The sequence below is a fragment of the Notamacropus eugenii genome, chromosome 2 (genome assembly GCF_028372415.1).
Source record: "Notamacropus eugenii isolate mMacEug1 chromosome 2, mMacEug1.pri_v2, whole genome shotgun sequence".
NCBI lineage: Eukaryota > Metazoa > Chordata > Mammalia > Diprotodontia > Macropodidae > Notamacropus > Notamacropus eugenii.
The window spans coordinates 168,425,438-168,453,076 of NC_092873.1; the positions used below are offsets into that span (position 1 = coordinate 168,425,438).

The 27,639-nt window shown below is 34.2% G+C and overlaps 1 protein-coding gene across 7 annotated transcripts in view; it reads right to left on the reverse strand.

The window, feature by feature from the left end:
- The window catches only part of EPHA7 (EPH receptor A7), a 215,387-nt gene that overhangs the window by 128,647 nt on the left and 59,101 nt on the right, over positions 1-27,639 (reverse strand). For all 7 annotated transcript variants that reach the window (XM_072642846.1, XM_072642845.1, XM_072642844.1 and 4 more), the window contains exons 4-5: positions 11,896-12,051; positions 9,991-10,326 (exon numbers count right to left, since the gene is read on the reverse strand). In XM_072642846.1, coding sequence (XP_072498947.1) covers positions 9,991-10,326; positions 11,896-12,051 — 492 coding nt within the window. The remainder of the gene's footprint in view (positions 1-9,990; positions 10,327-11,895; positions 12,052-27,639) is intronic.

Genomic DNA, 27,639 nt, shown 5'->3' on the forward strand with positions numbered 1-27,639 from the left:
AGTAAGTGTCTGAGGCAAGATGTGAAGTCGTCTTCCTGTCTCCAAGGTCAACACGCTAATTACTCCAGGTCCTCCTTAACTTTAGAGCCTGCCCTCAGATTATATCAAATTTATCCTGTGTATGTATACATACATACACACATACACAGATGTAGTTTGTATGTAGTTGTTTATATGTAGTCTTCTCCATTAGATTGTGAACTCTTTGAAAGCAGGGATGATTTTTGGCCTTTCTTGGTATCCCCAGAACTTAGTACAGTTATCTAACATATAACAGAAAATTATGAAATGCTCACTGACTTGACTTCCATTGGAAATAGATTTGAAATGTACAGGATACAGCTAAATTGCCTCAGACTAAGATGGTGTAACCAGGTGATCCCATTTTTCATTATTTATTTGCAGGGAACCAGATTAAAAACTGAATGAGATTTTGACCTTTTCCTTTAACACACCATAACATAATAATTTTCCTCCATTAAAAGCACCATAATATGAATTAGATGCTGCAAATATAGAATGAGTTACAAAAAAATACTCCCTTATAACTCTTCTTCATTTGCGCCCACACAAAAGACTTTTCTCCTTCATGAGATATAAATCACGTCACAACTTCTTTTTCATTTACACATATTCTAAGAAAAAAACAATCAAAAGATTCCTTGACCATGCATGCTCTTGTGTATTTAGAGTCACTGCAGAATATATGACTACTTAATGAATGTTCTATGAAAAATATTTGTTGAATAGTTTCAAAAATTCCTCTCATCAAGTGGTCACTATCTACCCTGATTTGAATACCCTTCAAATACTGAAATTGGGTATTACTATTGTCATTATACCAATTAAGTTTTTGGTTTCATTTTACATGGAAACTAGGGGGAAAAGCACTAAACATGAAAACTGCTATTATTTATATCTTTGCCCTTTTATAAACATATTACATGAGGTTTTAGTTCTAAAAATCTACTTTAAAACTATATTGTGGGGCTGAGTGTGGTGATCCACGCTCATAGTCCTTGCCTATCTGGTATGCCTAAAATGGGCTAAGTAGGTTGGGTGTCCTCAATGAGGCCAGCACCAATCTAGCAAGTTTCTGGGACCGGTTGTTGTTCAGCCTCTTTTTAGTTGCCTGACTCTTTGTGAACCCATTTGGGGTTTTCTTGGCAAAGATACTGGAGTGGTTTGCCATTTCCATCTCTAGCTCATTTTACAAATGAGTAAATTTAGGCAAACAAAGTTAACTGGCTTACCCAGAGTCACATAGATAGTAAGTGTCTAAGGCCAGAGTTGAACTCAAGATGAGTCTTTTGGACTCCAGACCTAGTACTCTATCCCACGAACCACTTAGCTGCATGAAAGGAGTCAGGAAGTGGGTGGTTGGGGTACGCTGCCTGAGAAGGGGTCAAATGGACCAGGGCAGAAATGAAGCAGCTGTGTAGATCAGTAGTGAAGATTTAGCTGTGACTGGCACTTCTAGTCTGAGTAAGAAAGGGAAATTCGACCTCAAAGTCATAATAGCTAGTATTTACGTAGTGTCTATTATGTGCCAGGTACTGTACTTTATAAATATGACTGCTTTGATCTTCACAACAACCCTGAGAATTAGATACTATTATTATATCCATTTTACAGTTGAAGAAACTGAGGCAGAGATTAAGTGTCTTGCCCAAGGTCATACAGTTAAGTGTCTGAGGCCACATTTGAATTCATGAAGATAAGTCTTAGACAGCTAGTGAGTGTCTGAGGCTACACTGGACCTCCGTTCTTCCAGATTGCAAGCAGAGTGCTCTAGATCCACTACACCACCTAGCTGCCTCTACAAACAAAGAAGGAAACAAATAAAAACTACATTGTGACTGAAGCTTCATGACACACTTCACAAAAAACACCACGTAATTCGGATCACTTAGGACAATAATGAAAGAAACAAAATTCAAGTATTTGGATCATAACTTTGGGGAAAATAATGAAGAAAACACAATTCAAGTATTTAAAAATTAAAATAATGTATACTACAATCTTCTGAATAACACTTAGGAATGTTTCAAAGTTGCAATATTTTTACTAGAATATGAATGCTTTTAAAATATACTGTTTTAGTCTCATTTCATCTAGATTGGAAAGTTTCAGACACAGAAACTCCTTTCAACAATCCTGATTAGTACTGACAAGTTTGTATTATCATCTAATAAAAAAAATTTCTTTGAGGAATGACCTTTTTTTTAATCTAGACCAAGAATAACAAAAGCTACTTTTTCTTCCACCCTAATGTGCTAAATTTGTTTTTCACGGAAACATGTATGTATGAGAATGTACTTAAACAATATGCTTAAGAAATTAAACATTAGAAAAGTCGAGTGAAATTAAGAATCTAAAATACTGATTTATAAATATGAACAGATTAACTTCTACAAATAGCATGTTCTGCAGCACAAACTATCAAGATTTCATATTGTTTCATCTTTCAGACTTTTTTTATTTACTAAATAAGTACCATCAAAAGGAAAATGTATGTTTTAAAAAGTTTATAATAATTCTATCAGGTTGAACTGTTGTAGATAGTATCAAAAAAGTCTATTTGAAAACTTAGCACTAATTTTTCAACAATTTTCTATCTTATATTTCTATCTTGTGAATTCCTGCTTTTTAATATTACTTGAAGAAATCAGTGAACTGATTTCCTAAACTAAAATAAGTTCCTCAACTTCATGCTTAAATATAGAGCAAGCTACCAAAATATACAATATGTACAAGTATGTAAAATAAATTACTATTTTATTTTAAGATATCTGATTGTTTTTAATGTTCTTTTAAAAGAATGTTGACCAATACTAATAAACTGAGAAAACATTAAGGTAAAGCTAAACTAGTTATTTTTGTAATTAACTAAAATGAAAGAGGATATATAGATATAACTATTAAACTAATTATTTCTGATTTGGAGAAATATATACATGTATATATATTACACACATATGTATATATATATACATATACCTCTGAAAATGATATATTTGGATATTAACATGTCATGCACGTGTCTTGAGATTTTAATTCACTGAGAACTTAAATCAGAGTAAAAGAAAAGCTAAAGCTATGGCTAATTTTGGCAGACAAATCTGTTTAAGGTATTGGGAAACATCTGGGACATTAGTCAAATTAATATACGCAGCTGCCATTTTAAAACTTTGTGAAAGATGGTAAAATGGTAGCCTGAAATATAAACGACAGCACAATATTTACATTTAGCATTCTCCAGTGATGAGATTAATTTTTAGTAATACCCCCTAAGGAATAAGAATTATAGGAAGTACTCTGTCCAATTTCCTACATTTATTCCAAGGTTTCCCATGTGGTAGAAAAACATATACTGTACACTCAATCTAATTTGTAGATCTACAAAATCCCCACATGGTAATTTTTATATCCTGGATGAGGAACATAATACTTCAAATTTGTCTTACAAATATATTTAATATTTAAAGTAGTTCTTTTTTGAGAATTGCTATATACAACGACAAAAAGAATTGTCTATATTTAGACTTAAGCACCTCTAAGAGAGTCTCACATTGTCAAAATTGTCTTTTTCTTCACATTGTCATAATAATCTTCCTAAAACACAACTTTACCCATTAATTCAACAAATATTTACTGAACATATACTGCAAGTCACACTGCCAGGGGCACCATGGTCCACTATATACACAAATAAGATACTCTCTGCCCTGACACATTGCTATCCTGAATAAAAATACTGCATGATTTCTCTTTGTCTAAGAAATGATGTCCAAACTTCTTATATTAGCCTTAGATGTCTTTTACAATTTGACTCTAACCACTGTAGCCAGATTTTATTTTCTAATAATATTCTAAATGAAAATCCTTCCCCAGACAGCTAGTCTACTCAATATTCCCTGAACCCACTCTTATATTTTGCCCTTTCTTTGTCCTTCATCACATCACCACCACCTCCTTCTCACCCCTCCTCTCCAACTACTTACCCCATTTCCTTCTAGAACTAGCAAATCCTGCATTCATCCTAATCCAACCACACACCAGGACCTTCTTAGCTCACAGTGCATCAAGATCTTAATACTTGAAAGAGCTATTATCTCTCAAGGCAGAGGACCTAGATACAAACACCTTTCTACTTCTGTGAGAAGGGAAAAGTTATTTAACTATCCTGGGCCTCCATTATCTTGTCTATAAAATAAAGGTTTTGGAGGAGACAGTATTTGCCCATTTCTAGATCTCTAGGGTCTTGTGTTGTACAGGGTCAGGGAGACCACAGTTCAAATCTTGCCTGAGACCTTGTGCAAGTCCCAATCTCTCTCAAACTTTATTTCCTAATCTATAAAATGGAGATAAGGGTAACACCTACCCCACAGCGTTGTTATGTGTCAAATGAGTTAACATATAAAGTGCTTTGATAACTTTAAAGTTCTATATAAATATTCTGATTATTAGGAAAAGAGATACAGCGGCAGAAACGATACTATTGGATTTTTCGGAATCAGCGTCTGTATCAGTGGTAAGATGAAGAAACTCCCTTTACCAATATTGTTCACCACGTACCTAAGTATATATATATATACACACATATATATATGTATATGTGTTTGTATATGTGTCTATAGAGAGAACTTTATACATAAAGGTCCACACATTTGGGCAGCTAGGTGGTACAGTGCATAGAGTGCCAGGCCTGGAGTCAGGAACACTCATCTTCCTGAGTTCAAATCTGGCCTCTGACACTTACTAGCTGTGTGACCCTGGCAAGTCACGGAACCCTGTTTGCCTCAGTTTCCTCATTTATAAAATGAGCTGGAGAAGGAAATTGCAAACAATTCCAGTATTTTTTGCAAAAAACAAAACAAAACCAAAAGGAAAATTATCCAAAACCAAACAAGGGCATGAAAAGTCAGACAAAACTGCAAATGCAAGTATTATTATCTTGACTCCATAGAACCATTACTATTGGTGGCTCTTTCACCTTTGCAGATTGTCTTCCCTCAATAAATTATTCTACTTTGGGATTCTTTTCCATATCTTTCCATAAAATTTTCATTGTAGGTATACTCAACTTAGCTTCAAAATCTAATTACATATGTAATATATATATATTCTTAGATTTTTGAAACTAAGTTCTAAGGTGTTCTATCTTTATGTTTCCTTCAACACCCAGCAAATAAAGTTCATTCACTTTATAAATAGTTGCTAAATGATTGAATGAATTTGATTGTAAAATCAATCAATAACATGAGTATATTATTTTGTTGGACAATGCCTCTCTCTCTCTCTGTCTCTGTCCCTGTCTCTGTCTGTCTCTCTCTGTATCTCTCTCTGTCTCTCTCTCTGTCTCTGTCTCTGTCTCTCCGTCTCTCTCTCTCTCTCTCTCCTTTCCTCCCTCCCCTCCGTGTCTGGAAAGAGGTTGAAGAAATAAAAGGTCTCTCTGCTTTCTGAACTGAGATTGGTTTTTCCTTTTTCAGTGTATCGCTAGCACTTAACCCAGTGGCTATCACACAAAAAGTGCTTAATAAACATTTCTATTATTAACTAATTGAGTTAATGGATGTATTATTTACAAATTTGGCTGAATAAAGAATTAAGGAGATTCCTAGCAAACAGAATAATCTGTTTTTTACTAATTTTCTGCCTCTAAAAATATATATACTGTTTGGATAGTGGGACACGTCATATATATATTTATATCTAAATCTTTATCTATATCATCTACCTGTATTATAGACATATAGGAGGATATAGTTATTTTTGATATTGATATATTGCCATCCAGAGGTATCCAGAGATCTCTAGAGCTATATGATGAGTTCCACAAGTACAGAAATAGAATGACATATCCTTTACAAAAGCAAAAAAAGCAGTGGGTACAGAGTAGATACTCAGTGAAAACCTGATGGTTTATTGATTTAAGAAGTCTAACCCAAGTATGATTCCTGTGGTATTTCTAAGTATGGCAATATCTAACCAAACCATAAGGGATCAATGGTTTACTTCATCTTCTTTTATAGCATTTACAATTATTATAACTAAGTATCAGCAAAAAACCTTAGAACAATCAAAGATTCTTAACTAAGGATCAGATTTCAGGGAGTCCATTAATCATTTAAAAAAATTTACAACTATTTCAATATGACAGGTAATTCTATGTGTTTTACTTTTGTGCGTTTAAAAACATTATAGCCAAGTGGTACGGTAGATACAAGTGCTACATTAGGAGTCAAGAAGTTCAAATCTTGCCTCAGATACTCACCAGCTATGTGACTCTGGGCACAATCACTTAACTTCTGTTTCCATATCAGTAAACTTATCTTCTAAGGTTATTGTGAGGATTAAGTGAGATAATAAACAAAGCACTTTGCAAACCTTAAAGTACTACATGAATGCCAGCTTTCACAAATGTTTTCAAATCAACTAGTTCATAGGCTTTGCCAGACTACCAAAAAGGTCCATGATATCAAAAAAGATTAAGAACCACTGTCCTGGAATAAAATGAAAATTCACTCAAGGACAATGTTTACTTGTGGAGGCAGCTCTAGGAGAAGGAATGTGATAAGGCTTTTCAACATTCTTAAAGATGACACTTGTCAGTGCTGAACTTTGAAGAAGAAATAAAATAGCTTAAATTGTTGAAGAGAAGTAAAATACACATTTTCTAGGCTCTTTTACACTTCCACAATGGGAAATGAAGACAATAATAAATGTAGTAAGATCCTAAAATTGGAACATTTGTTTCCTTCTCCCTCCCCTCCCACTGCTCCCTTGCTCAGACATAGCCCCACCTGTAAGATAATCCCTCTTAGATACAAGATTCTTTTTTATGTTTTGCAGGATTAAAAAGTGTGTGAGGCACTGAAGTTTTTGGAGTACTTTTTTTCTACACATCCCTGGGACATTGTTGGTATAAACCTCAACACATTTTTGCATGAATGAATCAAAGCTGTCCATATGTATCTGTTTCCATCTTTAATTTTTTTTTTTTTCCCCACAGTTTTAGATCCGATTTATGGACACAGAGGAGGAAAAGGTGAGGGAGGCAAGTAACAACAAATGAACACAGTGAAATTGTCCAGCTCCTGTTTTCTTTCCATACCTTTCACTTTCCAGGGCAGAAAGGAGCAAGTAGATAATACTAATTTCCCAACCTACAACCATTTCTCTCCTTATTTCTGTATTTCTCTTTGAATTCTAGTCAAGGCTTTCACTCTTTTAAGAAATGTCAGTCCCATGAAGAAGTATGAGCAATAAACTGAGACTGAAGGACTTGCCTCATTTGTTTAAGGCCCAAACCTGAAATTTTAAAGGAAAAAAATCCCAATCGAAATATCACCTTTTAATCATTTGGACAATATTGCCTTCCTCTCCTCAACTCACAAACATTTCACTTGAAGCAGTCTTTCTAAGAAATAAAATAAAAGTGGATCAAAGAAATTGTAATCTTTCATTTTAAGAATCAAAGAATTACTGAAGGAATAGCAAATTGTTACAATTCCAATTAACACTGCCACTGACTACAATATGACAACGTGGGAGTTATTTTATATTTTAATAACTGCTGATGAGAATTTCAAAGACAAACGAAGGTTGCTAAAGAGACCCTGAACTTAGACCCTGTTATTTCCATAATTCTAGAATTTTAAAGGGAAAATATGAGGGGAAACAGAGAGAGGGAAGAGATAAACAAATACTTATAATAAGAGCTCAAATCCATATAGCACTATAAATTTACAGCATACTTTCCTCAAAGAATCATGTTATATAGATAGTATGGTTATCATTATTTCCCTTTTGCAAAGGAGGCTGAGAAATGTTTAATGACTTATCCAAGCTCACAAGGGTAGCCAGTAGCACAGCGAGGATTAGAAATCAGACTCTCTGACTTTAATGACAAAGCACTACCTACTAGATCACTCTGTATCAGTATGATAATAGTAACTTAAATGTTCCAAGTTTTCCATCAGGAGAAAAATAGGGAAATTCTTAATTAAAACTACATTTTAGTGCCTATTTAAATGCAAAATAATGCCTTTTTTTCTTCCTTTGAACAATGTAACTTTTTTCAGAAGAGTAAAATAAATCAATGTAACTTCACTGCCTTTTAAATACACTTTATATTTAAGAAGTAAATATGCCTATGTAATTTTGAATTAATATATTATGACCATTTGTAATCTTGCCTGCACATTAAAGAATGCCTCTTTAATTTACATTTAATACCATTAGGTGTTATAGTAAAAATATACAATAAAAACCAGATTCAGAAAATTATGATAAAGCTACAAGATATTTTACTTGAGTTCTAACAACAAGAGAAACTAGACAAAAGTAATTAAAAACAAGCAGGAGAGATCCCCAGTGGTTATTCTTTCAAGCTAAATTAGAAGTTTTACCTCATGGTTCAAAGAATACTTAAAAGAAAAATTTAAGAAGTTGCCTGCTGCACCACATGTTGCTGGGGTTGGGCAAATCAGAGATAAATGAAAGTTATAATCAGTATACTTGAATTCAGTTGATTAGATAATTTAAATAGATAAACAGACATCTGTATCTAAATCTTTCAAAGCTACAGGAAAGCAAAAGTGAAAAAAATCAAATTAGTCCATGCTTCTATCTAAGGAGTAAAAATTTCATTTTAAATGAACACTAACTAAAATACATATTTGTTAAGGGTATATACATATTTAGCTACCTATGTATATTTATAATATCTATTTACACATATAGTATTTATGGAATACCTGTGTCTCTGCATATGAGTTAAATCACTCATTTCTTAGGACTAATTATTAAAACATTAAGATAATTCCAACATCATAGTTTTAAACATATATTGATGCCTCGAGTGATCTGATTTAATATCTGAATTATTATATCTTTTGAATGAAGCAACTTTTAAAACAAGAAATCTAGTATTGGTTTGAAAAGTAAGAATAAGATCCCCTCAGAGTTTCTATTCTAAAACTTTAATTCAAACAATAAAAACTATGTTTCTTAAATAGGCATTAAAATGGATAATATTACTGTCAAAGTGCCAGAATCTAGTTTTGACATTAGCTATTTTAGATATTTCCTCCGTGTGGCGGTTTCACCTTTAAGGTAATGATACATCATTTAAGAACACCTAGGAAAGTTTATAATGATGTGCCAATCCTAAGGCAGTCTTTGACCAAATCAGTTTCCTAGCTTGAAAAGTGATAGGTCTACTAAGTGAATGAAAAATGACCAATTTCTAACACCTGTTCTCTGGTTTGACCTTTTTTTCAAAATATACTTGCCACCACAAGACATGACTGACAAAGGCAGCTGAAAAGAAAGCCATATTTGTTAGAAAGTGAAAAAGCAAGTTTGTACCCTTAAGAAATAAGACACAAATATGACAATCACATACGTGTCTGTGGAACTTTTCTCAACTGATCTTGGCGTTTTGCCAAGTTCCAATCCTGTCACTGTGGGTAGCTAATCAAATGGTGAATTTAAGCATCTATCTCAATTTGCCAGTGTAGACCTGGCAAATGAGAACCACATTAACTGTTGTGGACTAACAACTTCCTTAGATGGTACTGAATAAGATAATGCATCCAACTCTTGATTACGTAACAGAATTTTTAAAAATGCAAATAACTGAAATCCATTTTTAAAAACCTCAAGTTTAATTGTAGTCAATAACTCCATTTTCTTTCTAACTGAACTGTTCACCAGCACTGTCTGATATCAGGAAATAACTAGTTTGGATTTCATTTCCTTTTATTTCCCCTGCAAATTCTTTGGTGGACATGATCACGAAAAAGGAAATAACTAGAAAAGCACCAGGAGAAAAAAAAGTGAGGAGAATTAAAAATCTTGCATGATCACCAAACCAAAATAATCAGTTCACGTATAACTAAATGCAGATTAACTCTGTTCAAAGAAAACATCTCCTTATGCAGGTACCTCACAGGAAAAATCCTGATCATCAAAAAAACCTACCTGCTTGACCAGTGGTGATACTGACAGCAGCAAAAAGTCTCTGGGAACGGCTTAAGTCTGAAACTCCATTGACAGCTTCAACTTCAAAGGTGTAATTGGCATGGGCTAACAAGTCCATGACAGTGACGTAGTTATCTACTAATCCAGTTTGCTGGGGCATGTACCCAATGTTACTCCCACAGGGTACACATTCACCTTGTTCCCAACTGCACCGTTTACACAAAACTCGGTAGGTGACATCGTTTCTTCCCCCATTGTCAGCGGGAGGACTCCACTCCAAGCTCACTGTGGTTTGGTTGATATTGAAAATGAGGTTCTGTGGTGCAGATGGAGGTCCTTAGAAAAAGAAAGAAAAAATATAAACAATGGAGGGCATTGAACTAGTGGTTTAATTACTAAAGAACAAACAGGTTGAAATGCTTTCCTTCACATAAACATTTCATTACATTTACTACAGAAGCTTCATAAAAAAAAAAAAACCTCCTTAAGTTCACTTGGCAAGAAGTTTCATTTTCCATTTAATATATAAAGACTGAAAGAGGATAACAACTGTCTTTGTATTTATTGCCACTGACTTTAGCTATTTTTCTTTCATGCAATCAAAAAAGATCAGTTAAAGTACCTCAAAAGTTGAGTTGTGAAGCTATTTTTAATTTTTCTCTCCTCTTCAGCCAAGTAGCATAGAACACATTTGTTCATTCTAGGTGTGCTCTGATGTGATTTGTAGTAGTATTAAGGATCAGCTTTGGATTCTGGACTCTCAAAATTTCATTAATTGAAGCACCAATCTTTCTCGGTTGCTCTTTTTTGTGATGGAATTTTAATCCAGGACCCATTACTTTTTAATCAGACTTCAAATCCATACAAGTTTCCCATCAGTTTCTCATTTTATTCATTTTAATAATATATTCTGTTAGACACATGTGCAAAACCTATTGAAAAACCATGCTTAGATTCCCCTAGATACAACTAAGTATTTATTCAACATATTGGTTTAATCCTCAATGCAGTCCTATGACCCTGCTTGACTCTGGATTCTAAAGAGATATGCGATTTGATGATAACCAAATTATCTCTGGGAAGTCTCAATAATTAAAATAATTACCACAAGCACAAGCATCAGCACACCAATAATAGCAGCTAACATTTCTATACCACTTGTAGGTTTACAAAGTGTATTGTATGTGTTATCTTGCTTGATTCTTACTCAAAACCCTATGAGGTATGGTTATCATTATCTGCATTTTACAGATGAGGAAACTGAGGCTGAGAGAGGTGAAGTTGACTTGTTCAGGGTCACACAGCTAAATACGTGTGAGGTTGGATTCAAGCCCATGACTTACTTACCCCAAGACCTCACCTCATTTATAGCACCACTTTGCTGCTGCTACTGTGCTGCTAAAAGGCAAAGGCTTCTCAATACAGGCTCAGAAATTGACTGCCTTATCTAAATTTGTAGAGGCTTATCACCAAAAGCCTAGAGACTAGGTGATAATCTCTTCAGTCCACAGCAATTCAAAAAGACTTCCATTAAGTCTAGGTGGGGTAGTGATCTAAATTGGTGGAGACATTATCTAGAGTAATGATATCACCAGCCTTTTAAAGCTTTGCTTTGAAACAGTGGTTTGGACAAGGTTATATCATGCCAGTATGAACACCATACTAGATTACTTCAGATTTTACATACTCTTTGCCTATTAGCCTAATTTCACCTCTTCACATAAAACTAACAAGTCCATGACAGTGACATAGTTATCTACTAACTCAGTTTGCTGGGGCAACTATATTTCAAATATAGTTACTTTATAGTTATTTTTCTGTATCTCAACGAGAACACTATCAAGACGTGAAATAGGCTGGTTAAACAATAGCCTTATTTTTCTTTTCATGATTGTGTCCACTCACTTGTGCAAGCAACATATGGTGGATCAGAAATAGCTCGGTAATACCCATCTTCACAATCACATCGTGAAGATCCTTCTTTGTCAGAAAAACTGTGAGATGGACATCGAGAACACTGAAGATCCTGGGAAGAAGACTTGTAGAACCCACGGCCACAAGCTAGAGAAGAAAAATAAAATGAAAAGGTAAACAAAGGAACAAGAAAAAAATGTTGATTTCAGTAACATTTAATACAAGTGTAACACAATGAAAAGCAAGCACTCATGAAAAAGTAAGCCCTTTATGCTGAATTATTCTTTTCCACGCTTGCCAGGAATCTGATTTCATGGCAATAGTTGTGAAATGCAAACATACAAGCAGCCACCACTGCATAGGCAGCTGGTAAGCAGTACCACTGGATCACCAGCTGGCATTAGGAAACCCCTGAGTCTTGGTCTTAAAGAATGAATATAGAAGTAAGCTGCTCATGAAGACCTACTTTGTATTTCAATGTCAACAAACATGGCTCCTTTTACAGGTATCCATAGGCAGTCTCTGAATGCATATGTGTGTGTGTATGTATACAAACATAAACACATATTTACATCCTGCTATATTATTTTTTTACATTTTAATTTCACTCATAATGAAAATTTTGGTGGAATTTTTTTCCAGATGGTTAACATAATAATACTTTTAAAGTCCTTATGAAAATGTCATCAGTGTCCCATTAAAGTTTTCTTTTAATTTTCATACACTGTTATAATTTTTTTTAGTTCAAGTTGTACTATTTTAACTGTTTTCTACTAAGTTATCTTCAGCCTTAACCAAGCCTGATGGAATGCCATGAACAGAGGATGGCTACATCATTAGAAACAAAGGGATGCCATCAATTTTAAATAGATTATGACCCTGTTTCACCTTTGAAGAAAAAGGTTAAGGGGGCACCCATGCTAACATAGCAATCACTGTCACTAAGAAACACCCAAGATTACAAGATTCCTTGGGAAAATCCTAATGAAGTTTTGACCTTTTTAATTGCTCTACCTCATTTAAATCTATTTGCCATTAAATCAGATAATGAGGATAAATAAACTGTCCATGTAGACAGTTTTACACATTTAAATTTTTAGTCAGTTCCCTTTGTGGGGATGCTTCCCCAACACCCACCTATACTGGTGGGATGGTCCCAAGAGGCTAGCTGCCTACTATTCTCAGGGTTCTTGGAGGAGGAGCCACATTTCTAGTAGTCATTCATAAGCTCCCATTGATATCCTTCCTATTTCAATCAGTCAGCAGACGATTAGTGTAATAGTAAATCATATTTACAAAAGTGGTATATAATGAAAGTTGGTTAAAAACAAACAGAAAAGCAAAAAAAAAAAAAAAAAAACCAACCCAAAAAACATTGACCTAAAAGTCCACAGCACATTCTCTCCCAATTATACATATATCCATTGGAAAATGGCCTCTAACCTTAGAGGAATATATGTGGCCAAGGAGTATAAACTAAACTCGTGGTTACTAGAGTTTTGGGTCCATAACTAGCATTCCTCTCTGGTGTACAAGTTGTTTCCTTCCTCAGAGGGCTATCTTTCTGTAGCTTTCTGGGTTAATTTTTATCTATCTTTTTTCTTCAGAGAGCCCTTTTTCTCCTGGTTCAATGTACTGTGTCCAGTCTTTCCAATGACATAGACAGAAGTAGACAGGGAAAGGACAAAGTGTAACAGTCCTGGACAGACTCCCTCTGGTACAGGTACAAAAGTCTGAAACCTCGAGGCGCTCTCTCTAATTCCTGGAGTCTTCTACTACCTGACTGCTTTTCTGCTGGACTATCTTCTGCTGTAATGTCTGTAACTACCTAAAGCTCCTACAAACATGGGCCAGTTTGTTGAGATAGCCAATCAGTTATTTCCTTCTTGATCCAAATACCTTCTTACCTCATGAAGAGATCATAAGGCATTTAAAATTTCATCACATCCTTTCACGGACTATTTTGTGGTAGTGGTAAGGAAGGAAACAAGGTTTTATTTAGTGCCTACTATGTGCCAGACACTGGGCTGTTGCTTTACAAATATGATCTCATTTGATCCTCCCAACAATCCTGGGTGGCAGGTGCTATATTATTATCACCATTTTACACTTGAAGAAACTGGGGCAGACAGCATTTAAGTGACTTGCCCAGGGTTACACAGCTAAGGAAGTATCTGAGGCTGGATTTGAGCTCACATCTTCATGACTCCAGGCCAAGCTCTCTAATCACTGTACCACCTAGCTGCCTCCACCTAGCTTTGTGAAACACCTCCATTATCCTTAGAACTTAAAATGTAATAAATAAAACTTCCCTCAAAAAAATAAAGTGCAACTAATGTGACTTCAAAAGGTTCTGCAAAATATTTGCTCTGGAAAAAATTTTAAAAGGTTTATTCTCAAAGATATTATTCAGAGATACCAAATTTTAAAAGGATTGGCATCCCAGGAGAATACTGTGTCAATTATACTAGCAAAAAATTTATTAAGTACATACAAAAAAAATGAATCATAATATATACATCAAGGTAAGTACAACATAATCCTTTGCCCTCCCATTTAGATGTGTTATCTTTCAGGAGAAAGCTGTGTAATCTTATACTTGAGATATACAGTCTAGATCAGGATATACTTGGATACTTAACACATACCAAGTAATAATTATAATTATTTTGGACCAGATTTGTGATTTCATTGGTATAAGGAACTTCTCATACTCATACTCTTTCTCTGCCAATGTGGGTGGCAGGAACTGCAGCTTCATGTCTCAGAAAGTTGCTGGGGAAACTAAGAGGGCAAATTATTTGTCCTCAGTTACACAGTCACCAAGTGACTGAGGCAGGTCTTGAAACCAGGTCCTCCCTGGCTGAGGCCAGGCTTTCTAACCACTGAGAAACAATGGTTCTAATTATGAGGATGACAAAGGGGGAATAGATCAATATCCTTGCCACATTTTTTATTTCAAATCTTTAGGCATCTTTCCAAACATTTGCATGAAAACTGAAGGGGGTGTGTGTCTAGCAATGATAAATGCTAACCTGTCAGAAAGGAAAGTGAACTAAATACAGAAATTGAAATACTGGATTCACTATCAAAAATCAACCTGTTGGCCACAAAATGCTTTATCTTTGATTGGCTTCCTTAGTTTCCATGATGATAAAGAAAGTGCTGGTAAAATACATTAGTCCTTCTAGCTTAGAGCATTATTGAGAGCAGCACAAGAGGTAAAGAAATCCACTGTGAGTCTCAGTCTGTCTTACTCAGCAGGAGTTATTATAAATCAATAGTATAGAGACACAGTAAAGATTTAGTAAAGAAGTAACAAAACAAAAACATAAGTTCTTTTAAAATATTTCTTAAGGCATAATCTCAACACTTAAAACAAAGTTCAAATGCTTTCTGCATTTTCTATTAGAGTTCAGAGATTCCAACAGCCTATCTGTATGAGCTAAAGTCCTTTCTTTTTGTGAATTCTAGCAGACAGAATACCCCTCACCTCATTCTATCTTTAAATGAAGGACCTATGCTTTGATATTTAGTAACGATTCCTTCATCTTGAAGATTTCATAACATAAATAGCAACAGTACAGTTTGAACATATTACTTAATGACATTAAGAAGTGCTTTCTGATTATTTCAGAAGGAAGTTAATAAGAATTCCAAATATTAAAGAGTTCTAAAGATTATATTACTATAAAATGTATATTAAATGTATACTATCTTGATATATGGTCGTTAGAATTCATAAAGTAATAAATATAACATTACTTCAGATACAGGAACCTAGGGATTTACAGCTCTATAATACAAGATTTTAAAGATTCAGCATAGAGGGCAGAAACTCATACAGCTAACGCTGCAGACATACAATCCATCGACCCTATTCATTCTCTCTAATAACTTGTGGCCTGCACCCTCACTAAATCTATCACGAAACAGGCACCTGTAAAACTGGCCAAAGTCAATTTGATTGGACAGCTAACCTCGGTCTTTCTGCTCAATGTTGATATATATATGATTGTAATATTATAAAACACAAGTAGCTATCATGAAAGAGGAAAAAGAAATCCAGTTGTTACTCTTTCTATCATACTGTTCTTTTACTTAACACTCAATTCTTTTTGGATAATATTGAAAATAGTATAATCTAAAAAATAATTTTCATGAAACTTGTAAAGAAAGAGGCGATCAATACACATGGTGATTATCACCTCTTACTGAGGGCATATAAAATAAATCTGCTTCATAAGCCTTTTGTTTTAGAGCTAAAAGAGACTACAGAGATCACCTAGCTCAACACCCTTTCATTCTACTGATGAGAAAACTGAGTTTTAGAAATAGTAACTGTTTCTCTTTTACCTAAGAAACCTGAGGGTCTCTCCCTCCCAGTTTGATTTTTCATTTTTGTTAAAGGGGCTATCCCTTGAGTAATTACTTAAAGAAGCCTAATCATTGAATGGGTATATCCACTCAAAGTGAGAATCTGATAAGACCTTAGCCTAAAATGGTCAGGGTCTTCCATTGCATCCTGAGCCATCTCCAGTCATCCTAATGAATATCTGGCCACTGGACCCATATGGCTCTGGAGGAGAAAGTGAGGCTGGTGACCTTACACAGCCCTCCCTCACTCAAATCAAAGTCAAGTGCAACTCATGTCATCTTGATGGCATGGTCCTTTTCGAGAATGAAGGACAAACACAACAAACTGAGGGTCATGAAGGCTGTTTACCCAAGATCACTCAGGTAAATAATAACAGATTCAAGATCCAAACCCAAGGATCCTGATTCCCAACCTAGTGTATCACAAGTTTTCTCTCCAGATATCATCTGGAGTATCACCAGTTTAAAGTACATAATTTCTGCTGAATGAATGATTTTATTTAACTGTTAAGATTAGAATTGCTGAAGAGAAAAATCATTGGAAAAATCCTGTAGGTAATGAGAGATTCAGGTTTGTATTAAAGAGGATAACCGGTGACACAAAGAGGCAGATCTGAAGACTGAATCTATGCATGTGGATAGGCTCCCCAGTTGCCTCCCTACAGATTTTAAAAAATAATAAGGCCATCTTATTTTCTCTTTGAACTCAGCTAATTTTCCAGAAAGTGCTGAGAGAAATCTTTAAGTATAATTGTCCTCTGACAGCATCAACACACATACATTCCTTATGTATGTGGATATCATGTGCATTTCATCCAAAACAAACTTTCTAGGAAGTATGCAAGAGTATAGTTCCATGATAACCTGTTTATCCTTTTTGTCCCAGACTTCTTCAACAGTTGTTAGCTGCTTAGAACCCAACTTTAATAAGAAGAGCATGTGCAATGTTGGAAAGTCAATGTTACAATAAGAAACATACTATTTTAATTTCCTGCCTTTTGAAGATTTTAGTTTTTTTAAACAACTTTATATTAACAAATATAATAATGCAGCAGTGTGATAATTGAAGATTCTGTTGAATATACACATATACACATATGTAATCTGACTGTATAAAACTTTGAAAGATTTTATGTATATAATAACTTGCCTATTATATGAATAGCAGTGTTTTACAGTATTAAGAGAGAGGCCTGGGTTTGATTTTTTTCTTCTATTCTTTCAATCCCTGGGGCCTTAATGAATAAAACAACATAAAATCATTAGCCTACAGTCAGGAGCTATCATCTTGTCAGATTTCATAAACTAAGCAAGCTTGGCTCTGCTCAGTACTTAAATGGGAAACTGCGAAGCCAAAAGGAAATCTGGGAAACACATGTACCTTTTGTAGAATGGACAGGGGCTGTTTATCTACCATGATATCTCTAAGTTTGCTATTATTTTTACACATTTTCCAACATTTAAAAAATTCAATGTTTCATCTTTTTAAATTTTTTTATGTGGAAACATGCTATTTGTAAGTAGCTACACAAATTCAAATTATATATGGGATATAAACACTAGAAGGCCAGAAAAAAAATTACAAACATGTTTCTCAGAAAATCCTTATTTTTTCTATTTGTAAATCAATAGAATAGGGCTGTTTCATTACATTCATGATATTGAAAACTAAGCTATTCAAAGATATATGATTTGCATGTAATTAAATCATGAAAGCCATAGGTGTATGATTTTCCAATGGTTTATCTCAAATTGTCACTATTCTTTAATGTTTTGGGGGAGAAGGGAAGGTGATTTAGGAAAACTGAAAACTTCAGCTCTAACCAAAATAAAAGGATTTTGGTAAGTACTCCTTTTCCAGTAAGAACTGCATAGAAGTCAATTCCCTTTTCTCTACCCTCACCTGGATTACCCCTTTTCTTTACCACTGGCATAGACTCCAAAACTGACTTTCTGGATCAACACATTCAACCAGGAGTAAGCATTCCAGGTTTACCTGGTCCTATGGTCAAACAAGCCAACTCTCATTTATGAAGTGCCTAGTATGTGCCAGGCAGAGCTGTGGCTCAACTGTGTCCCACTTTGATCTCAGCGAATGTTCGGCAGTCACAGTGGAGTACCTAGACATCTCTACAGTGTCACTGAGAAACCACATCCTGGATGTTTTAGCTCAATTTTTCAAGACTTACAGGGCATTCCAAAAGACAGGCAACAGTAAGTATATAAGAGTAAATAAGTTAATTAAAGGAACTAACTTAAAAGAACTGGAATTTAAGTTGGTTGATTCTGTGGTAAGGTATTTTTGTGGTAAGGTATTTTTGTGGTAAGGTATTTTTGTGGTAAGGTATTTTTGTGGTAAGGTATTTTTACACAAGAATTATGTGGATGCCTCCACTAACATAACTTCAGTTTTGAGTATTAAGACATTCCAATGTCATATTTCATGAAAGCATTAACCCCTTCTGATACATTTACGTGTGCCAAAGAGAAAGACAGAGAGACAGACAGACAGACAGACACACACACACACACACACACACACACACAAAATGTCTTACTGTACTGGGTGAGATTTTAGTCAGATTTAAACATATTATGTAAAATATAAGAAAGATCTGTGAATTCATTAAAATGAGGAGCTCCCTGCTCCCTGAAAGTGGAAGTTAAATACAACTTAACAGAGAAGTCCTGGGAAGTTGTCTGAGGTATTTAAATCATAAATGACTTGCCCAGGGTTACAAAGCTACTATAAGTAGTGGAAACTAAACTTGTCTTCCTGATCTCAAGTCCAAACACTGCCTACATCCAGCCATGCTGCCTCTATATAATATAAAATATTTTTTGTCAGAATATTATTTTTTCCTCCTAGATTAAAGTTTGTTTCCTTGTTTGGAAGGATTGAAATGCAAAGTTATTCAGATGTTGTTAATTTTATATATTTTAATGTATTAAATGTATTTTAATGACTTGTAAAAATTATTACTTTAGCAAAAAATAATTCTTGTGAATGATATACTGCCATTATGAAAAAATAAGTTACTGTCCTGTTTTCTGAAATTAAATAATTCGATGACCCAAACTAAGTAGACTCTAAGGAAGAGGAGGACTAATTATGCAGCAGATATTCTAAAATTAACTTTCCCAAATGGCCTGCTACATATAAGGGATCAATTGCACTTCCTGGGTATCTATGATTTTTTTATACTAATTAATAGACAAGTTTAGGTTTTTTTTCCCTTTTTCTCCTATATCACCAAAAATCTTTTTGAAGAAATGACTGGTTTCCTTTTCTCCTTGCCACACACCCACCCCTGCCCCTTGATTTTTCTGAACACTGTAACACTACTAAACTAGGCTTCCTTAATTCTTGTTCCATTTCCAGACCTGTAATTTTAAGCACAATTCAACTCTACCTTTTCTATAGAAACTATGCCTGTGTGTGTCTGTGTGTGAAGTATGAGGCTTAGCAGATGTTTCCTGGCTAAAGTTATGCAGCTGCAAAGAGTTTATTAATTATAAAGTATAAATGGGTTGTTCTGTAATTGAAACTCTCTGGATTTTCATACGTTTTAGAATTTACATACATCCACAGTCAGGGATTCTAATGAAAGCTATCATATTATTTATTGCAGATGGACATTTTACCTAATGCACGCAAGCCAGGCTGTCTCCATAGGAGCTTTCAAATATTTGTGTCATATTAATGTCTATGATTCTATAATGTAAGACGGAAAGCACAGCTTGCAGAAACTGTACTCCCACTGCTCATACTGCTGACCTCATCTAGGATGGACAGGTCCAGATTCTTTATTTTAATCCTATTGACAGTACCTCAGTGGGAATAATTACAAAAGTCAGCCTCAAATCCAGACCTCCTGTCACTGATACACTATGATTTTTCACATTGAAAGTGAACAGCAGGGCAGGGAAGATGAAAACAACATGGTGTAATGATTATATTAAGATTTGTCAGGGACCTCATATATTAACCTACTAAAAACTTGTGACAGTTTGAAAAAAGATGCATGTAAAATATAGAGTTTGTGATCACAGGTGTTGAATATTATTAAAAGAAAATTTTAAAACAGAAGAAAAGTTCTTTCAGTACATTAGGATCATATATATGGAAATATAAGTGTATACAGAAACATCCATATATAAATATATAAACATATGTGAAAATATAGGACTTTGTGTCATTTTATTCAAGCAAAAAATCATCATGCTTGATTCTGGCAAAGTACCTGAAGTACATACAGGTGTAACAATCAGTAACTAGTATTTTGGAAAAGGAATTGCAAATTATGAGGTTCAGGGAAACAAAAGGCAGATCATTTGCAACAGCATGTAGAGGTTCTCATCAAACGTGTCTGTACAGATTTCTGCTGCCTTTATGAACTTGAGCATTAGTGGAAGAAATCCTTTGGAGTTGGTAAGAGGAAAGTAACAGCAACTTTTCAGAATTTTTACACCCAATGGTTGAAAAAAATAAGCACAACCTAATAACTGCACAAGTAAGATTTCACCACTAATAGAAAAAGAAACAGCAACACTCGTAAAACATGTCCTTTCTCATACAATTAATACTGGTTTATCAAAGATAAATGAGATAGAATAAATACTGTTTTGTCAGATAGACCATCTGTTATATTTTCTATAGCTCCTAATGTACTATATGTGTGTATATATGTATATTCTATTTTATAAAGATATAAATCTATGGCATTATATTTGTAATTAACAATGTCAATGACCAATGTCTAGACATGAAGTATATTTCTTTTATCTTATACATTTTTGGTGAAATGGTATATAAAGACTTTAACTTTCAATAAAAAGAAATTTTTGGTTTTATGGTTAAGCATAAGTAAACACAAGTCTTTTAATGGTGCCTCAGCAAAAAGTGTGAATGACATATCTAAATAGGGCTGTCCAGTGTCTGCATACCATCCCTGACAATGTTTGCTGTTGCTCTCAAGAATCTCTGACTTGTTTCTCCCCTCCCCAGTGCCATTGTTGTCAAAACCTCTATGATGTATTCAGAGATATACACGCTCCCTTTTAAAAAATAATTTTTCTATGGGTAACATCTGTTTACATTACTTACATTTTTCACTCTATCCTTACCCCAAGCCCTCTCAGAGAATTATTCATTCTAATAAAACTTTATTTTTCTGAGAAGAGGAAAAAAACCATATTTTATCGAACTCAAGCAATATATCAAACAAATTTAACATTATATATTATGTTCCACATCCATGGGCCTCTACCTCTTCAAAAAAATCAGGGGATGATGTGCTCCCATATCTGTTCTGAAGTTTCCAAAAACAAAAATTTATAAAATGTGTCTTCCTCAATCAATTAGTGAAAAATTTGGTCTTTGCTACAATGATCAATTCAAACTTTTAATACACAGAAGACATGTTATTTCCAACAAAATATACTGGAACTTCCTTAAAATAAGGTGTGAAGGCCTCTTACCCTGGAACCATTTTATTGCTGAAAAATGCCTTACAATGTTGTTATTTTGGTTGTTCAGTAACTTCCTTGGATAGAGCTTTAGAAAATCCCTTCTTAAGACTAAATTCCATTTGATAGAAAATAGCATTTCCTGATACTTCAGTGTAATAAACTGACAACAAGAGAATTAAATAAAACAAACTATTTCAATGACACTTTTGACCAATGACAAAAGCAGTACCCCTTAGAAGCCATGCCAGAGTGAATGAGCGAATGCCATGGAAAAGGGTTTCACTTTGCAGTTACAGCAACATTGACATAAAACACCATCATGAACGAGAACTCGAACAGCAAAACTGACTATTGCATTAATATTGCCTCTTCAAATTTATCCCTCCTTTTTATATTATTGATTAGAAATGATATTAAGATATATGTAAACTTAAATCATTTTTCATCCTTCTTAATATGAATTGTTCTACATGGTTTTGAACAGATGTATATATGATTCACAATCCCAGTATTAAAAGGCTTTATTTCTTGAATGCTCTGTTTTAAAATCATATTTCCTTGAAGATTACATAGTATTAAGTTTCTAAGTAACGTGATTTATTATAGTTATATGAAGAAACAAAGTATGGACTATGATTAATAATAACTACTGGTATTAATAATATAGTACTTTACAGTTTGCAAAGAGCTTTACAAATCTTTACAACAATCTTGGGAGATAGGTACTATTATTTCCATTTTATAGATGAGGAAACTAAAGCTAAATTTTTTTTTATATGACAGTCCAAGGATTTTGAATCTCACACTGCTTTCTACCCCACCTTTAATATAGGTCACTTTCTCAACTATAAGAAGGTATGTCCAGGAAATATAAATTTATTCACCAAAGGCTTCCACAGTATGAGCCTGAAGACAGATTTTAAGTAGGGATCAGTCTAGTTTGTTAAAAGAGGCTCATCTCCAGAGAGATGGCAATCAGAAAATTTTTAGGGGGAGAGGAACATGACCAAGATTGTGTTCTAAGATGTGAAGAAATCATATGCTCCATTGAGAGAGGGACTACAGAATCACAGATCTTTTGAAGCCTTGATGTATAATTCCCCCTAAAGAATTTCAGATTATCTGCATGATTGCTTTCCTCCATTACCATCGATAATCACTGAACTATATTTTAAGCTAAATTATTTCCTGAGACCATCTATGCTTACAAATTATTCGCTTAAATTTTCATTTTTTAATTTATCAACTGTTTCCCCTCAACAATGATTCATGTAGAATATCCTACTCACATTTGCATCTCTTGAAGACTTTTTGTGAGAAAGCAAATTTTTTCATAACAATTAAGCATGAAGCTAGTCACAAAACTTGAAAAAAAAAAGTTCATTGTGTTTTGGTATTGGAATGGGGGGAATAGTTAGCAGTAGGCAGCTATGGCTGTACAAGATAGTTCAGGACAGACATTCCCACCTCCTTCTGTTGATACATTAAATACTGTCTAGAGACACAAGAAATACATATAGAGATAAGTCATCAACCACATTTGTACTGTGCAGGTACGAATGCAATGATGAACTGCTCATTCGCCAGTTAATCTAGGCGTGAACCTCATTATATTGGAAAACACAAGGGAAAGTCAAAGCTGTTTTATTTTGTTTTTCCAGTTCATGTCTGAGTAGATGATTTATTTTTTTAATGCTTCACAAATTGAAACAAATAACACATAAAATGCAAGCTGCTTATAACTAGGGGCTGTCTTGCTTTCATTTTGCACCCCAATTACCTGGCAAAAATCTAGTATATAGTAGGTGCTTAGGAAATAATTGTGGAGTAACTGTTTAACTGAGTGGTTTTTAGGATCCATTATGTCATGTACATGCAGTCAGTAGGCAATGTCGAACAGAAAAGAGTGCTAGACTTGGATTGAGGAGAGTATAGAAACCAGCTCTGTGACGTATGGGACACATGATTAAGCAAGTCATTTAACTTTCCTGAACCTTGTAGGACGTAAATAACAATCCCTATGGTATTTCTGTCACAAGAGACTATTGTAAGGTTCAAATGAGATACAAGTGCTTTGCTAACCTTAAATGTCCATATACATCTCAACTACTTATGCTATTACTATTATAGCTACTATTAAAATTGATTTGTGAAGCAACTCATGACATTTGATGTGACAAATATAAATATTAACATAAAATACAGTCTTAAGATCTTTAATATGCAAAATCAATTTCAATGAGTTCAATAATTAAATCATTTTTATGGATAATTCCTCTACAGTTAAGTAGTTCAGTGAACAGAACACCAAGCCTGGTATCAAGAAGATCTGAGTTCAAATCTGGCCTCAGACAGCAATGTGACCCTGGGCAAGTTACAGTCCTGTCTGCCTCAGTTTCCTCATCTGTAAAATAAGCTGGAGAAGAAAATGGCAAATCACTCCAGTATCTTTGCCAAGAAACCCTCAAAATGGGATCACGAAGAGTCAGACACAATTGAAAGAACTGAAGAACAACAACCTCCATAATTATTTGGTTCCTCACTAACTCCCAGAGGTCCCTGGCTACCTAGAGATAGCTTTTGAGTAGGATTGTAGGACTATACATTTAGATATGGAAGGGACTTTCTACGTCATCTACTCCAATCTCCCTCACTTTACAGCTGAGGATATTGAGGAAGTATCAGAGTGATTAAGTAACCTGTCCAAAGTGACACAGGTAGTCACTGTGACAGGCATGGAAACCAAAGTTCCTCTGACTTTAAACTCAGCACACTTTTCACTACATTAAATTTAACAACGCATAACTTCAAAAAGCTTGTAACTTAGTTAACATTAACAAAAAAATTTTTTTTTTTAAAAAACAGGCCTTATAGAAACATTTAAAAATAACTGTGAAACCAATTATCTGTTATCAGTTTCAAAATAGTTTTCAAATAGTCAAACGCCACCATCACCAGTCTTCTTCCACAACTAATTTTCTGAGGTTTTCACAGCTGATTCAGTCACCTATAAAATGGGGACAAATCAATCCTACTGACCTAACTCAAAGAAGTGCCTTGTGGAGGAACTAATTGATCACCCTGAAGCAGTCTGAATATTTCAGGAACTAAATAATCATTTCTGTTATGTCAGTGGAATATTCTATATAGATCAAAGGGAAATTAGTCCTCCCTGCAGCATGATATTTCTAAGATGATGCATCAGAGGGATCAGGAGCTCCACTCAAGCCTGAATACTTGCAAGTAAAATGAAGTAGAGGTGGCAGAATATAGCCTGATGAAAAAACTCCTTTTATAGCTCAATTTTTTGCCTAAAAATAGATTTAAAGGAGTTAGCAGAGACACAGTCTACAATATGATGACTAAGAAAACTGCTCAGTAAACACAGAATATTGACACTGACTCCACAGTACCCAAACTGGAGGCTGAATTTGAGGAAGTTTGGTCCCTCAATTGTTTATTTTATTACCATGATGCCATACAATAATGATTATTTTTCCTGACAAAAATGATTACTTGTTTTTGTATCAAGACATAGCACTGAATCCTGGTCTAGTCCATACTAATAAAGAAAAATATAGGAAATTGTGGCTACAGGAGATATATCTTCCTACCCACCCCATCTCCAATTAAGCACACTTTTATTTCTATGGTATTATGGACTCAGAGCTTTGGAAAGGATCTTTGAGGAATCTGTCTCTTTTAGGAATGATAGTTGCTGACAGTTCTGTACTTATCTGAAATTCCTAGTTATACAGAATGATTGAGAAATGACATGTGGCAATGAGACAAAAACTAAAACAAAAATAAAAAGAAACCTACAAGAAGTGATTCACAGAATAGTTGAATCAAACAGTTATGCAAATTTTTTTTAATCAGAGATATGGAGATTTATGATAAAACAAGACATCTGTAATAAAATCATAATATATTTTCCAAATCGTCTAATGATTACCAAAATTTCAGTTGTTTTTTGTTCACTGTCATAACTAAAAATGGTTTACTTTCAAAAGTCTTCTTTCTCTTATTATTTCATGAAAAAAATCTTTATTTGATAGTTTAAGAAGTATTACTTTAGAGAACCAATGGCAAATAAAGGAAACTTTGGAAACAATTCTATTGGATACAAAAAATATATGTTTATAAATCCATTCCTCTTTTTCTAAAGATCACCTATTCCCTAGAGATCAGTCACATAATATGCTAATTTTAGCATTATACAGTTGCCAAAGATTGCCTATTTTCCCAGCGGTTGAATCATTGGTTCTTTTTAGTCTTATTTCCATGCTAGTCAGACTTTTGGGAATGACTTAGGAAAGTGATATATTTTCCCCTGGCTGTATTAGTACAGGAAGACATTTAAAGGGTCCACCATTTTAAAGGGTCCAGAAATACTTTCTCTCCAAGTTGCATTGAGAGACAGGACAAACGCCAAGTCTTGACAAACAGATGTGATTATTCCTTCCCTGAGTCTATAAACGTCTGTGATAGAGGGGGCGAGAGCAATGGTTGAAGTGGGGAATGAACCATTTCAGAATATTGTAAGTAGAAAGGATTCTTCAAAGATATCACTATTAAGGAAAAGAAATAAAAGAAATAGCTACACAGTATATAATAGGTTAGACAAAACCTTCAATAAAAGTCATTCTTTCTAAGCAATTATAAAGAGTATTGATTTCCTTCATTTAGGATCTTGACAAGAGATCATCTTTCTTTCAGTATTTGCAAAATTCAAATTCACCAGACACAAATTTCTGATTTGAAATGGCTTAGAATTCTGTAGAAGAAATACATAAAATGGGCTCACTTGTGATCTATTGTAGTCAGTAATATCTAGGCCATTATTGGAATAAGCATTAAATTCTTATAATTACATTTCAATTGGAAAACCCATAGAGATGTCTGTTGATGCTTTGCATTATGAAAAAGTCACTTTGATTTATTTCTTGCTAGCTCTTCTCTAATTGTTAAAACAATTATAGTCAAGTAAATGAAAAACCTAACTGAAACAAAATTTGTCCCAGCTTTTTTGCTATTCTTTTACCAAAAAATGTCTCTTCTTTCTCTCTCTCTCTCTCTCTTTCTTTCTCTCTCTCTCTCTATATATGTAGATATATATATATAGATAGATAGATATAGATAGATAGACATAGACATATGTAGATATATAGAGAGAAATAGATATGTAGACATACACACACATATAGCTTTACCTACAGAATGTTAACAACAAAAATACTTTTAAAACTCCAAGGTAAAATATTTTATTTAATAAATGCAATTCACAACTTACTAAGAACCTACTAAGTGGCAATAGCATATATTATTGTGGAAAGGGTCCTGAATTTGGAGTCAGTGGAGGAGGGTTTGAATTTTGGCTATCCTAACTTACAACCTGTGTGACCTTGATCAGGTCACTTAATCTCCTGAACTCAGTTTCTACTATTTGCAAAATGATTATTTTAGACTAAATGACACATAAGATACTTTCCATCTCTAAATCTATGACCCAAAGATGATGTTAGGCCCCGGAAAAGAAATGAAGATTAAAAACACTGTTTAAAAAATGATCCCTGCCCTTGAAAAGCTTAAACTATAATAGGGAAGAATATGCTAAGCACACTAATTATCATGTCATGTGACATAATTGATTAAAACAAAGGCAGATTGGAGCAAAGTTCATAAACAGTTCAAGGAACAGAAATCACTTTCAGCTCAAGGAGGACTTCATAGAGGAGATAACACTTGAGCTGGCCTTGAAGGAAGCAAATGATTATATATGACGCATATATGGATGGAGTTCATTAAAGGCAGACAGGTTGGGAATATGTGGAAATGGGTCAAGGAACAGCGAGTTCAGTTTGGTTGAAATGCAGGGAGCATAAA